Raw genomic sequence first — 16,069 nt, 5'->3', positions numbered from 1 at the left:
GCTGCTATATTCTAGAATCTCTAATCTCAGGGTTCTGCCTGAATCCAAGTTCTTATCTTCTTCATCAGAAATACCTGGGAATAATTTCTTTAAACAGAACATCTCTTCCCCACCCTCAGTAAGATCTTGATAGTCTCTTCTGAGGGGAACGTGACCAAGGTCATGGCTGAGAACCAGAACCATATGTGGCCATATTTCACTCCATTGTTTTAGGACGAAAAGAAAATTGAGAGTCCTTGTAGGTTCTATTTCAAAACTTTAGGAAACAGAAACATGACACTTTCCACATTTCTCCTGCTTTAGAATCACTGAGATCTGAGAAGCAGGGCATTTTAAAGAGATGTGATACTTAAAGAAAAATGTACCTGGAGGAATATTTTAAGAATACAGATATTAAGAAGCACATGGTGCCACAAGAAGCTTTTTATATGGCTATAGGGCCAATGGGAAAGTGAAGTTTAAAACCACTGATGCAAAATCTTAGCTGTCACTATAATCAAATAAAGAACCTACCATGGGACCACTGAACCCAGCAGAAATTAAGACACCCAGACAAAAGTGCAAAAGGTAAGTGCAAGAGCTACGGTACATACTCTTTCTGAAAAAATGAAGACTTAAATAAATCAAGAGCCACAGTTTTCTTACCAGCTCTTCAGTAATATAAGGCAAAAATGGTGTTCAATTATAAATAGACATAGGGGAATAAAAGATGGAAGGGTAATAACAACAACTAAGGCAGAAAACACGGCATATTAGTAAATGAGCAGATGATGTTAAGGAGACCCTGTAGCTAACAAGTGCCCACAAGCATTATTCCTCTCCCAGAGCCAGAGGACTAACTCAGGGAGGACAAGCATGAAAACCAGTGAGTAGGCAACTCAAAAGCAAACTAGAACCAAGACTATAACATTCTCTCTAGCTACTGAAGGCCAAAGACTTTTCATGAAGACAGATTTGTGACAAAACGAGAATAAATGTGTTGCACACACTAGAACTGTTATATAATGTGTCTGTTAACTGTGTACTGAAACCTCTCTACGGGTCACTGAAAATATTGCTTTGATTAACCACAACCAATGCCTTGGTTTTTAAATTCAGGGGTTAAAGAACCATTGGATGTGAAAGTAACATAGAAATTTCTAAAATAGAGCCAACCATACACCTGATGAAAACTGGTTTCAATAGACCCAATCGTCCATTTTATGATGATGTGCTTAAACTACTTTCAGTTAAGATTGTCACAGCACAAGCAACTGATGCATACTCCACTCTTGTTCCTCGCCAGGAAACACCCCTTATTTTGGTATTTCTAGCGCACCCTAAATCTTATATACATGCTCACTGACATTTGTTTTTTTTTCTTTCCTCCATTCTTTTTTACTTTTACTTCTTGCTTCTCGGGTGTGACCTGAGTAGCTTAAATGAAGAGACTAGTGAGAAATTTTGTCTCCTTTAACATTGCTATAGTCTGGAAAAAAAATCATTCTTCAATTAACATTAAATAAAATATAAAGTCATAGTTGTTGCATTTGTAGTCAAAGAATAAGTGTGTTCATTAATCTGAGATCAAACCTATAAAGTTATTTCAAAAATGTTTTTAACAGTATTATAATTAGAGCAAATGTTCACATAAAATTGTTTTTTCTTTAAAAAAGTTCACATGGCTCTGTAATAAGAATAACAAACTTAAGCAATGTGTCCAGAGTATACTAATCAAAATTATATGCATACTTATGCTGAATAGAAATGAAATCAATGTAAGTTATCAAAGAAAAAAGGCAAAAATGTTTAAATGAAAATTGAAACTACAAAAAAAATAGTGTAGTCTTTTAGGTTTTCAGTATTTACATCCAAAGAAAAGAAGTTCCATTTGGCTTCAAGAAGGGAAAAATCACTTCTGGACACAGCACCAGATGCATACTAAATTGTCAGCTGCATATAAAGACTGATATTACTGCAATTAATAAAGCTTACAAAATGTTTAAAGCTTTACAAGAGAAAATAGTAAGGCACAAGTACTTACTCTGTTGCAAGTCTAAAAATGGAAAGTGTTAAAGTTCATCAGCATAATAAATGTGTACACTCAACTTACTGGTAATATTGTCTTTAGTCCAGAACGGAGGAACTCATTCCTTAAATGTATTCGAAAATCAAGCTCATAAGGAAAAGTGACAAGGGCATTTATAAACTGCATGCAAGCCACCTGCAATTAGAAAGCAAACCTTATTTTAATGTTTTTAATTAAATAAATAATGCATTCAGACCATTATTTTTCCATTTACTAAAGGCATACATACATATAAAAATAAGAAAAATGCAAATATTTATAAAAGTTTAAGGATGATTATTATTTTAAAGCATAAGCAACAAAATGAATAAAATTTCTAATGTGCAGAATAATTCTAATGAAGATATGATGGATGGTCAAGTACTTCTATGCTTTGCTGACCAATATGAATAAATATTAAACTCTCTCTTGAGAAACTCAAAGCTCTAAAAGTATGCATAGAAAGCACTTTAGAAAGATCGTGAAATGTATCTTGCATATCCAGGTATCCTCAGGTAAACTAGCCTCAATCCTATATGGTTATAAATACTTTTCCAAAATAAATAAATAAAAAGTTATAAAAGTTCCATAATATTAATCAGGCAACAGTGATAAATTAGAGAAATAATTACACTGATTTATATTCTCTCTATTCTATTATTAGAATGGATTTGCACAAAATTCAGAGTATTAAAATATATGATTAAGATGAATTAATTTGTCATGTATAAAAGTGAATTAAGATCAACTAGAAGGTACTGTGATGCCAATACTAATGTGCATGCCTGATAAAGTAAATATAAGGGCTTCTTTTCCAGTGAAGGTGATTCATTAATTATATTGACACTGGAAAATGGGTTTTGCTTTTCTTACCTTCTGATATTGAGGCTCTCTACTATAAAAGGGGAATTATTTTCTGGTAATTGCAAGCTAAAAGGGAATTAACAAACTGCTAATTGCCAGGTGTTCCATACATTATTCCTGAATAGCATTTTTTCAAAATGCTGCTCAAGTCTAAGGCAACTGGCTAATAGTTTAAGTCAGTGGTTCTCAACCTTCCTAACGCTGTGACCCTTTAATAAAGTTCCTCATGTTGTGGTGACCCCCAATTTCATTGTTACAAATTGAACATAATTAAAACATAGTGATTAATCACAAAAACAATATGTCATTATATATGTGTTTTCCGATGATCTTAGGTGACCCCTGTGAAAGGGTCATTCGACCCCCAAAGGGGTCGCTACCCACAGGTTGAAAACTGCTGGTTTAAGTGAAGACCACACATTTAAATTGATTATTTTTAAAGTATGCAATGAGTGGTGGAGCGAGTGCTCAAAGAGCTGACTGCAAGGGGACTCCTGGAAAATACCAGATTTAGTAAAGATGCCAAGTATTTATAGAAGGGAGCACCCATAAATCAATAGTTAGTATGGGCTCTACTCTATCTGCATAGTGTACCCAAGACCCTGGGGACTCTTCTGGGTGGTAGGCTGATGTCTGTCTTCTACCCTCTTTGATTCCCCACTTACAAACGGAGCTGTCCCTGAATATACCATCTCCTGGATGTCCCACAGGGATGCCAGACTGACCAGGTAACCCTCCTAATTCCTCAAGCCATCTTTCCGTCTCAGAGGGAGAACCAAGCTCCTGAGGCTGCCAAGATGAAATAAGCATAGAGTCTAGGGGTTGGCAAACTACAGACCACAGGCCAGCCGCAGCCCACAGTTCTAATGTGGCAAGCTGCCTGCCTGTGCCAATAAAGTTTTATTGAATCACAAACATCATATAAAATATAACAACAACAAAAACGTATTTCAAATGTATTTTGATTTCACTTGTCCAGACCTATTATTATAATTATTTTTTCAAATAGAAAGAAAAGATTAAAAGGTATATTGTGCCCTGGCCGGTGTGGCTCAGTTGGTTGGTGTGTTGTCTGGTACACCAAAAGGTGGTGGGCTAGATTCCCGGTCAGGGCATGTACTCAGGTGGTGGGTTCAATCCCTGCTCCGGACGCATTTGGCATGTTTCTCTCTCTTTCTCTCTCTCTCTCTCTACATCGCCTTCCCTCTCTCTAAGATCAATTTTTTAAAAAGGTATACTGTTTTTATTTTTATATTTATATCATGTATTTAAGATGTTTCTTTGGGAGATTAGCCCATTTACCACATATCCAGATTCAAAAATCAAAAGTTGCATGCTTTACAGGTGATGACGGGTTGTTTCTAACATTACTATATAGCTAAATAAAAATTGAAAAATACAGTCTAATTCCTACAAGTGCTCAAATGTTAAATGAAAACACTTATACAATTGACTAAATATTTGCCATATAAGTAGCATTACTTTAAAAGATCTATCAGATAAATTAAGCTTATGCCTTAACAGATTACATAACCCTCATATTTACAATAAGAAAACATTGACATCTTCATAGTTATGAGACTGCATATTCTACACAACCATCGCTACATTATCTATTTGTGTGATATAAGTCTGCATATTCTACATGACCATCACTACATTATTGTATTTGCTTGAATGATCCTTGTTATGTTACAAATATGACATGACTGAACAAGCCAAAGTACATGTCCAATCCAAAATTAATAGAGAGAAAAGTTGCCATCTGCTAGGATTGTTTTTGCCAGAAGAAATTCAAGCTTAATGGCTTGTATTAATACCCTACAAGTAAAGAGAGCATTTCCATAAGAAACAGCTTAATGATTTTTAGAATTGTACCTTTATACAAAAAAAAAAAGTATTTAGATCAGGAGAAGATAAACATAGTAAAAGCTAATGAAATCAATGAATGTATCAATTACAAAATAACTTCAAATTTAATAAATGTTGCAATGCTATTAAACACTTTAATAGCATTAAAAATATACATTATTATAAATATATAACTAAATAACAAAGAAGTTGCATTTATTGACTATAGTATAAACAAGTATAAGACAATGAATTCAGTAATTAAACAGGTAAACAGCAATGGTTTACCAAATGTACTGTTTATTGTTTATAAAATTCTAATAGATAGCTAAATAATTACAAATAACATATGATAAATAGTCATACTATCATGTCACTTTACAACACAATCTGCTAGAGCAATGCTCTTTCAGAGAAATATTTATATTGTAAAAATGTGGAGAATAACAGTCATCTTAATAGTCTCTATTCCTTTAAACTACTACACAATTATTGCCCTTTTCACAGGACGAGAAGAAAATTAGAATAATTATCACAATTTATAACTACAAAATTAAACTTAAAAATTGTAATCAGATAGCCCGGCTGCTGTGGCTCAGTGATTGAGCATTGACCTATAAACCAGGTCATGGTTTGATTCCTGGTCAGGGCACATGCCCGGGTTGTGGGCTCCATTCCCAGTGGGGGGTGTGCAGGAGGCAGCCGATCAATGATTCTCTCTCATCATTTTTTTTGTTATCTCTCTCCTCATTGCTATTTCTATCTTTCTCTCCCCCCCCTTCCCTCTGAAATCAATCAAAACATATTTTTTAAAAAATGTAATTATATAAACTTTAAAATGTAATTAGAAAATATTATAAACATGAAATACTCATTGTGTGGATTCTGAATTTAAAGATAAATACAAAACCCCAAACTATTATAATTATCATTATTTATATCATTATTATTAGTTGCCAGACAATATTAGGTGCTTTATATAACTCACCATCTAATTTAATCCTTATAAAAATCATACAAAATAAGTGTTGCTATTACCCTTATTCCACAGATGATGAAGGTGAAGCTCAAAGCAGATAAATAACTTACACAAGGTCATACAGCAAGAAGGAAATTCATGATTCCAAACCATATCACTTCACTACAAATACAGAATAACTTCCAGCACATACAAGATGCCTCATAAACTCCATTCATAGATTCATACAACAAAAGATTTTAAGGATAGGTAAGAGAATAAAATTTAACTAGTGCATCATGTTTAATGCACTGAGAATATCTAGCTTTGGAATTATAGGTTAATTAGAAAAACATACAATTATTTTAACAAGCTGTTATTTAGTACATAAAATGGTTATCTTATATGTCTAATATAACTCAATAAAAATTAAATAGTTATCGTAATAGATAATGGAATGCAAAATTTTAAGGTAGAAAATGGTTCCTGAAATATGTTACATTCCACTTTCTATATATATCTTAAACAGTGAAGTATGGGCAGCATCCCATCATCCCAAATAATGATCTTGCACTCTCCTTTACTTACTGCCACCTCACTCCTTACTTAGCACACATGTGCATGCAAACACACACACACACACACACACACACATTTTCTCCATTATTAATATATATGCTAGGCTAGGACCACAATTCTTATTTTAAACCAGTAAGAACAAGGAGCTTGTGTATTTCCATTTTTACTCAGTAGCTAGAGGCCCAGTGCACGAAATTCGAGCACTGGAGGTAGGTGGGGGTCCCTCAGTCCGGCCTGCGCCCTCTCACAGTCCAGGACATCCTGAGCACTCTGCAAACATCCCTCTTGCAGTCTGGGACCCCTCACTCCTTACCACCTGCCTGCTCACTGCTCCTTACTGCTTGACTGGCTGCTCCTTAGAGCTGCTGCGGATGCGGGAGAGGCTGCATTCTTTAACCACAGGATGCTATTATTTTCATGCTAGGGCAGTGATGGCGAACCTTTTGAGCTCGGCGTGTCAACATTTTGAAAAACCCTAACTTAACTCTGGTGCCGTGTCACATATAGAAATTTTTTGATATTTGCAACCATAGTATAAAAAAGATTTATATTTTTAATATTTATTTTATACATTTAAATGCCATTTAACAAAGAAAAATCAACCAAAAAAATGAGTTCGCGTGTCACCTCTGACACACGTGTCATAGGTTCGCCATCACTGTCCTAGGGTATGGGTGTGGTATAGAGAATGGAATATCACAAAATAGACTAAACTTTCTAAAGACAAGGCTCTTCATTTGTTTATGGTTTTCTGCATAACCCCTAATTGGCCCCAATAAATTGGTTACAATATAATGAGTAAATAGTATTTAAATATTTCAAAGGTTATTGTCATGAGACATATTAAAAAAAGAAATTGCATTCCATTTCTTACCTAAGTCATAGAGAGGGGAAATTTTAAACATGAAGAAGCTTCACAAAATTACTGGGTAAATGCTAAAACTTATTATTTATTTTAACTTTTTAGCTCTGAAAACTATACAAACATCTACCAGTTTGACCACAATTCATAGAGCAATGGAGTACAATAATTGCCAACTCCAGCACATTCTCAGACAGAGTCTCCATATTGCCATTAGCTGTGACAAATTATGCTTTTAAAATGTTATTGACACTGTCACACATTTGACCTTATTAAGTACTCTGTAGACATTAACAAGGTCTTTCTTTATCCTAGCCCAGCAGAAGTTAGAAAAAAAAAAAGATGGTTTAAGTCAAAATAAGTACCAACCAAGAAAGATACAAATGTACAGAGCAAGTTAATTAAGTCAAGAAACGGAGAAAGATTACAGGCAGGACAAAACTATGTAGAAAGGTATGGAGGTAGAGGTGCAAAACAGCAAGAAATATTCAGGAAACTGAGCACAGTATGATTAGACCAGGGGTGGGGAACCTTTTTTCTGCCAAGAGCCATTTGGATATTTACAACATCATTCACAAGTCATATAAAATTATCAACTTAAAAATTCACCTGCTATATTTGGTCAAACAATTAACTCACCCCAAATGCCTTGGCAGGGCCAGACCAAATGATTTTGCGGGCCTTATACAGCCTGCGGGCCAGATGTTCCCCACACCTGGACTAGACCAAAAATTAGTGGAATGTGATGTTAGAGAGAAAGCAACAGTCAGACGATGAAGTAGTTTGTTTGGTCAAGGACTAGACTTTAATCCTAGTCTTAAGCAGTGATATCATGAGAACTACACTTCAGAAGTATAACCTTGTGGAAAATGATTTAAAAGGGGCAAGAATGAGGGGTGAATGATATTCAAGAGTCTGGGTAAATGATAAAATAGTGCCCTGAATAAAAGAAATGGCAACAGGGGTAGAGGAAGAGGTCAACCATACCAAGGAAGGGACTGGTAGAATTTGGTGATTGAGGAAATGGTGGACAAAATAGGAGTAGATTTGAAGATGATTATTACATTTCTGGTTTATGATACTTGGTGGATTATGCTAAGGTTAACCAGGGTTGGGAACACAAGAGAAATGCATGTTAAGGTTAGAGAAGAGATTGGAGGAGGAAAGATAAAGAAAAGGAAGGTTTGTACCATGAAGGACAATACTGAATTTGAAACGCAGTCAAGAGGCAGCTGCACATAAGGGGTCTGTGAGTCAGGAGGAATTTGGAATAAAGAGATCCATCACATAGAAGTGTCAGTTAAAGTCCTAAGGATGGATGTGGCTGCCTAAGGACAATGTACAGAATGAGCAAAGCAAAGGAACCAAGGACTTAGGACCAAGCTCTAGGAATCAGTATGTTTAAAGATCAAGCATAGAGAGCAAAGATTTTAAATGTAACATAAAGTAAAAGAAAACCTAGGAGAGCTTAGTTATCATAGAAGACGAGGGAGAAGAGAACTATGAAAAAGGAGTGATGAAATAGTGTCAAATGGTACTGGAGAAGCCAATAGAATAACTTGAAAAGTGACTGCATTGTACAAACATCCGACATAATTCCCCCTATTGTACTAATTCTACTCTTATATAATACACAACTGTGAATAAGTAGAACAAGTTTCTCAAGTAATATCAGGCATTCATTCAACACAATATTTAATATATGTATTATTTTTCCCAAGTGTTCTCCTTATTCATATGCTGCTGTGTCATGTTTTATTATAAATGTACCTCCACTGACACATGATAAATGATTTATGCAAAGCTACTTCCTCTTATGTGATGGTATGAGTACACTAATAGCTAATTTACAAGTATGCTGGGAGTGAAATCTCAACACATGAGAACTACTGTGGAAAGAATCAAGCTACAGAGGACCAATACATGTATATGATGGTTTGTCCATTTAAGCAACATGTGTTTTTTGCATAAAACTCTTTTAAAAATAAATTATATAACTGCCACATTTTTAATCCTCACCTGAGGATATATTTATTGATTTTGGAGAGAGAGGGAGAAGGACAAGCGGGGGAAGGGGGAGGGGGAGGGGGGCAGGGAAATGGAGACACTGATATGAGAGAGCAACACTATTCTGTTGCCTCTCATACATGCCCTTACCCGGAATCAAACCTGTAGCCTGGGTATATGCCTGGACTGGGATTCAACCCACAACCTTACTGGTGTATGGGACGATGCTCCAACAAACTGAGCCACCCAGTTAGGGCTGCTACATTCTTAAACAAAATATCCTAAATATAACTTATTATTTTATTGCTCACTCAGGGGCATGATTGAATATGTGAGCTGAGTGTAACACAGAAATACCCTCAGGGGCTATTGAGGTGTTTAGAGTCATTTGCTCTGACACTAAACAAAACCAAATGTTGTAATATTCGCACTCTAGTTCCAATCTTTAATGGTTTCTATCTCCTCCTCCCTTGCTTTTAGTCTGTCAGCTGTCACTTCTTGATCATTTTAGTGAACCTGTCTGAAATAAACCCTCTTCCGACTTCCCAAGCTGTGCCAGTCTGCTGTGGATAGAACGCAGTTCATTGGGCTTATTGAGGCACCATAGAGAGAAGGAGTTAACAGGTTCTGATTAAAGGCCAAAAGGTTTTTGTCATCAGAAGGCTTGATGGATTCAATGACATTTTGTAGGTTGCTCAGATTATTTGGTTTTATTTCTTCTTTGGCTCTCAAAACATGATCAATCTCTCCAACAGGTAAAGTCAGGAAAAGTGAACCTATTACACATCAGTGAAGTGTATATTTACTGCTGTGTGTTTGTGTACATATCTAATGACCACATGAACAAATATTTTATTATTGTTTTTGGCACGTTAGAAAACATTTTTAAAATGTATTAAGTCATGCTAAAGGCATTTCTGCTCGGAGCTCCTGAGTGACGTTAAGACATGGCACCTTTCAGAGTAATAGTCTTTAAAGGCTGCCTCTTTTTATAGTACATCACTGGAAGCTTACTATACTGCTTTCTCTTTCCATAAACAACTATTATAAATGTTTAGTGTACCCTAGTTCTTCTTGCTGGGCTGTGCAGAAATCAGTTTCAAATGTATGTTGATATTATTTCACTCTGTCTTCTTTTGTGAAGTGACTAGCAGACTACTCTGGCCTCAATTTGCCTACTGGAATTCCTTTTCCTGTCTCCCATCCTAACATAATACCGGTTCCTATTTATCCTTCAAGACCTACGTAAAGCATCACCTCCTCACTGAAGCCTTCCTAGATTTATGCAGGATATACCTCAATGTGCCTTTGTGCTCTCATTAAATCTTTCCAGGAGGAAAGGGATATGGGTGTGGGAGGGTTGGTATTTCAAGCAAAGTGTTCTATATTATAAAATATTTGAGGGCATTTAAAAGTCTACAGCATATTTGGGCAACACCAGATTTAGTATGGCTAAAACTATGGTACAATCGGGAGAGTAACAGGCTCAAAGCTGGGGTCACACTAATAGATGTCATACATCATGATTAGGCACTTCACCTTTATCAAGATAGCAAATGGTCATCAGCATAGCTTTCTAGGAATGCTGCTCTGTTAGAACTGGATTTATACTTTTAAGGATAACTGACAACAGTACAGAACATTTGTATGGTGGGAAGAATGTATCAGTATAGGGTACTAATTTTAAAAATTGTTGAAATAATATTGGTGGAAGAAGATAAAGGCAATGGGGATAGAGAGATAGGGATGGATTCATAGTCTGTTCTTTAAGACTTGATAATGGATTAGATGCAAGGACAAAGAATAATAAAGTCTGGAGGAACATTGGAGATTAGGTAGATAATGATAACTCTATAATCTAAAATGAGAAAGACAGAAAGAAGAGTAGACTTCTTTTGGGGGGAGTCAGGTAAAGGGGACGAGAGAGTGAGCTCAGGAGTTACTGTCTTAAGAGCATGTACTCTAATCCAATCAAGAAAATAGGCAAAGGACCTAAATAGACACTTTTCGAAAGAAGACATACAGAAGGCTGAGAGACATATGAAAACATGTTCCAAGTCACTAATCATCTGACAAATGCAAATAAAAACAACATGAGGTACCAACTCACACCAGTCAGAATGGCTATCATCAACAAATCAACAAATGACAAACGCTGGAGAGGATGCAGAGAAAAAGAAACCCTTGTGCACTGCTGGTGAGAATGCAGACTGGTGCAGTCACTGTGGAGAACAGTATGGCGTTTCCTCAAAAAATTAAAAATGGAACTTCCATTTGACCCAGTGATCCCACTTCTAGGAATATATCCCAAGAAAACAGAAACACCAATCAGAAAGGATATATGCACCCCTTCATAGCAGCACAATTTACAATAGTTAAGATTTGGAAACAGCCTAAGTGCCCATCAGCAGATGAGTGGATTAGAAAACTGTGGTACATCTGAACAATGGAATTCTACACTGCTGTAAAAAGAAGGAATTCTTACCATTTGCAACATCATAGATGGAACTGGAGAGCATTATGTTAAGCCAGCGGTTCTCAACCTGTGGGTCGTGACCCCTTCAGTAGTCGAATGACCCTTTCACAGGGGTCGCCTAAGACCATTCTGCATATCAGATATTTACATTACGATTCATAACAGTAGCAACATTACAGTTATGAAGTAGCAATGAAAATAATTTTATGGTTGGGTCACAACATGAGGAACTGTATTTAAAGGGCCAGAAGGTTGAGAACCACTATGCTAAGCGAAATAAGCCAAACAAAGATAAATATCACATAATCTCACTCATTTGTGGAATATGATGAACAACATAAACTGAGGAACTAAAATAAAACTAGAAGCATGGAACAGACTGCCCAACCTATGAGGTGAGGGGATAAGACAGGGGTTCTCAACCTGTGGGTCGCAACCCATTTGGATGTTGAACGACCCTTTCACAGGGGTCGCCTAAGACCACCTTGCATATCAGATATTTACATTACGATTCATAACAGTAGCAACATTAGAGTTATGAAGTAGCAACGAAAATAATTTTATGGTTGGGTCACAACATGAGGAACTGTATTTAAAGGGCCAGAAGGTTGAGAACCACTGGGATAAGAGATCAACCAGGACTTGTATGCATGCATATGAGCAAAACCAATGGACACAGACGGAGGAGGGGGAGGGCACGTACTGGGGGTGTGGACGGCCGGGGAGAGGCCAATGGGGGAAAAAGAGACTTATGTAATACTTTAAACAAGAAAGAAATTTAAATTTTTAAAAAAAGCATGTGCTCTGGAGCCAGACACCCTAGTGTCTAATCTGGGCTTTGCTACCTATTCACTTTGTGACCCTGAGCAAGTTATGTAACCTCTGTGAGCCTCAGTTTACTCATCTATAAAATAGGAATACTACTACTACCTCTCATGGAATTGCTGTGAGGTTTAAAAATGAGGTGATATATGTAAAATATTTAGAACATTGGCACATGACTTAGAAATGCTATTTTTTGTATTTTATTTGTATGATGTCTACAAGACATCTAGTTAGGCCATTAGACATGTAGGCTTGAATAGAGAGAGATATGAGCTGGACTTTAAATCTGGGGAATCAGTAGAAACTAGTGGATGTTAAAGTTACAAGTCAAGAACATTCATGAGGAAAATAAAATATATATGAATATGAGTATATATACATATACATACATATACATATATATACATATACATACATATGCATATATATACACATATACATACATATGCATATATATATATACATATACATACATATGCATATATATATATATGTACACATATATATACACTAGAGGCCCAGTGCACAAAAATTTGTGCACTCCCAGGGGAGGGGGGTCCCTCAGCCCGGCCTGTGCCCTCTCGCAGTCTGGGACCCCTTGGGAGATAATGACCTGCTGGCTTAGGCCTGCTCCCAGGTGGCAGAGGGAAGGCCCAATCCCTAGGTGCAGCCCCTGGTCGGGACGGGCTCAGAGCAGGGCTGATTGGGGAGTTGGGGCACCGCCCCCTCATGCACAGAGCAGGGCGGATCGGGAGGTTGCAATGCCACCCTCAGTCACGCTCAGGGCAGAGCCGATTGTGGGGTTGGGGCACCGCCCACTGTCACACTCAAGGCAGGGTCAATGGGGAGGTTGCGGTGCCACCCCCTGTCACGCACAGAGCAGGGCCAATCAGGGGGGTGGGGCGCTGCCCCCTGGCACTCACAGAGCAGGGCCCATCAGGGGGTTGGTGAGCTCCCCCCTGTCACTCACAGAGTAGGGCCAATAGAGGAGTCGGGGCACTGCCCCCTGTCACACACAGAGCAGGGCTGACAGGGAGGTTATGGCTCTACCCCGTCACACAAAGAGCAGGGCCCGTGGGGGGCAGTTGGGGCATCGCCCTCTATCACCCACAGAGCAGGGCGGATCAGGGGGTTGGGGCGCCGCCACTCTCACACTCAGGGCAGGGCCGATGGGGAGGTTATGGCTCTACCCCATCACACACAGAGCAGGGCCCATGGGGGGAGGAGGGGTTGGGGCGCCACACCGTCACACACAGAGCAGGGCCGATCAGGGGGTTGGGGCACCGCAGCCTGTCACACACAGAGCCGCAGGGCGATCAGGGAGTTGGGGAGCTCCCCCGTATCAGGCACAGAGCAGGGCTGGTCATGGGGTTGGGGCGCCTTCCCCTGTCACGAACAGAGCAGGGCAGATAGGGAGGCTGTGGCCCCGCCCCCTGTCACACACAGAGCCACAGGGCGATCAGGGGGTTTGGGCACTGCCCCCTATCACACTGATCCCAGTGCTGGGAGGCCTCGCAGCTCCTCTGATCCCGGTGCTGGGAGGCATATTACCCTTTTACTATATAGGATAGAGGCCTGGTGCATGGGTGGGGCCAGCTGGTTTTCCCTGAAGGGTGTCCTGGATCAGGGTAGGGGTCCCCACTGGGGTGCCTGGCCAACCTGGATGAGGGGATGATGGCTGTTTTCAGCTGGTCACACACCCTTCAGGGTGGGAGTCCCCACTGGGGTGCCTGGCCAGCCTGGGTGAGGGGCTGAGGGCTGTTTTCAGGCTGGCGGGTGACTGAAGCTCCCAACTGCTCCTTTTTTTCTGTTTGTTTTTTTTTTCTATTCTGGATCAGCTTTACCTTTGAGGCTTGGCTCCAGCTCTGAGGCCTCTGCTGCTGAAAGCAGGTATCTGGTTTGTTTGGGTTCTATAATCGAAACACTGTTTTAACTCCAGCTCTGAGATCCCGGCTGGTTGAAAGCCGGTTTCTGGGGTTTTGTTTAGCTTCTATATTCATAACAATGTGTCAAACTGCAAGCTCAGAGGCCGGCAGCGGCAGGCGGGGAACGTTGGAGTCCTCCGTCACTGAAGCAAGCAAGCCTCATGTTCGCTTTAAGCTGCCTGGCTGCCGGCCGCCATTTTGGCTGGCAGTTAATTTGCATATCGCCCTGATTAGCCAATGGGAAGGTTAGCAGACGTATGGCTAATTACCATGTTTCTCTTTTATTAGATAGGATGTCTGTATATAATCCACATGTATGTATATACAAAATTGATAATAGAAAAAGACCAAGGACAGAATTTAGAGAACAAAATACCCAAGAAGAGAAACAACATGAAGAAGATAAAGAGCAATTAAAGGTAGTTAAAGAACAAGGAGAGTATGGTGTCTGAAAAGCCAAAGGCAGAAAAATTTTCAAGGAGGGAGGGGATCAATACTGCCAAGTGATCAGGATTGGAAATAGGCCATTGGATTTTGAAATTAGAAGATCACTGTTGACCTTTTTGTGAACTGTGAAAAAGCTGAGCTGTGAAAGGTAATTCAGGAAACAGAGAAAACAAGTATCAATGATTCTTTTAGAGATTTAAACTATAAAATGTAAAAGGAAGATGAGAGGCTAGTTCAAAGGTAAGTAGGATCAAAAGAAGGTGTTGTAGTATGAGGGAAACTTGAGAATGCTACTAAGCTGAAGGGAAGTCAATGAAGAGAGAGTATATGAATGTTTGTGATTTACTGTCTTATCTATGTTTTGAAGTACTGAAGATAATGAAAATGCTATCTCAGATATAAAAGTTCACTTTAAAGATGAGCTAGAAAACTTCTGTGTGAAGTTAGTAATCTGTTTTAAAACACAAAAAAAGAAAAAAGGTATATAGTTGTTATTTAAAAATATAATTAGTCCTGTATTTTAACAGAATTACTCCCCGAGACTTTAATAACATTTTGAGAAGTCTCTGGATACTACCGAAATAGAAAAGTCATTCTGTTAAAGTACAACACTAACTATATTTTTTAAACAACAAATTTAAACTTACTTTTCATTCTGCATTCTGAATATATTTTTGAGCTTTTAGATAATATTTTTTCATTCACATGAAATAGTCCAAATAAATAAACCCACAATTCTGGGAGAGTAATAGGCTCTGTATATAACAAAATTATTAATTTTTGTAGCTCATTAGAATAGGAAATTTCAATTTTTTGATTTGTAGGTGTTTGCATCTATAGCAAGTATTCAACAATTTCTTGAATACCCAACAAGATGCCTATAATTCTTCAATATGTTTACTTGTTAACAACTTGCCATTTTATCACTCCATTCAGCCCAGGTTCCTGAAGACTGGAAAATGTCATTACCTTCTCATCATTTTGGGTGAACTACTCTATGACAGATGTGTCATTTTAAAGGTCAGACAATTCAATATATTAATGTTGACATCACAAAGACCTGGCTTCAAATCAAAGTTCTACCCCTCAACAGCTATGCAATTTTGAGTGAACTACGTAATGAAAACATTCACTATATCTAAAACACCTAATTACTCCTAAACAAGCATTGCAAGACAAGTACAAACTCCTACATATGACTGACAGTCAAAGAAATTTAGCTGGGTAA

General features: G+C 38.2%; 1 protein-coding gene across 1 annotated transcript in view; it reads right to left on the bottom strand.

Moving 5' to 3' along the window:
• The window catches only part of DIAPH2 (diaphanous related formin 2), a 940,956-nt gene that overhangs the window by 678,096 nt on the left and 246,791 nt on the right, over positions 1-16,069 (bottom strand). Inside the window, exon 11 of the mRNA XM_081115447.1 lies at positions 2,093-2,203. Coding sequence (XP_080971573.1) covers positions 2,093-2,203 — 111 coding nt within the window. The remainder of the gene's footprint in view (positions 1-2,092; positions 2,204-16,069) is intronic.

Source organism: Myotis nattereri, assembly GCF_964212035.1.
Source record: "Myotis nattereri genome assembly, chromosome: X".
In the NCBI taxonomy this organism is placed as follows: Eukaryota; Metazoa; Chordata; class Mammalia; order Chiroptera; family Vespertilionidae; genus Myotis; species Myotis nattereri.
This window is presented reverse-complemented; position numbering and strand designations above follow the sequence as displayed.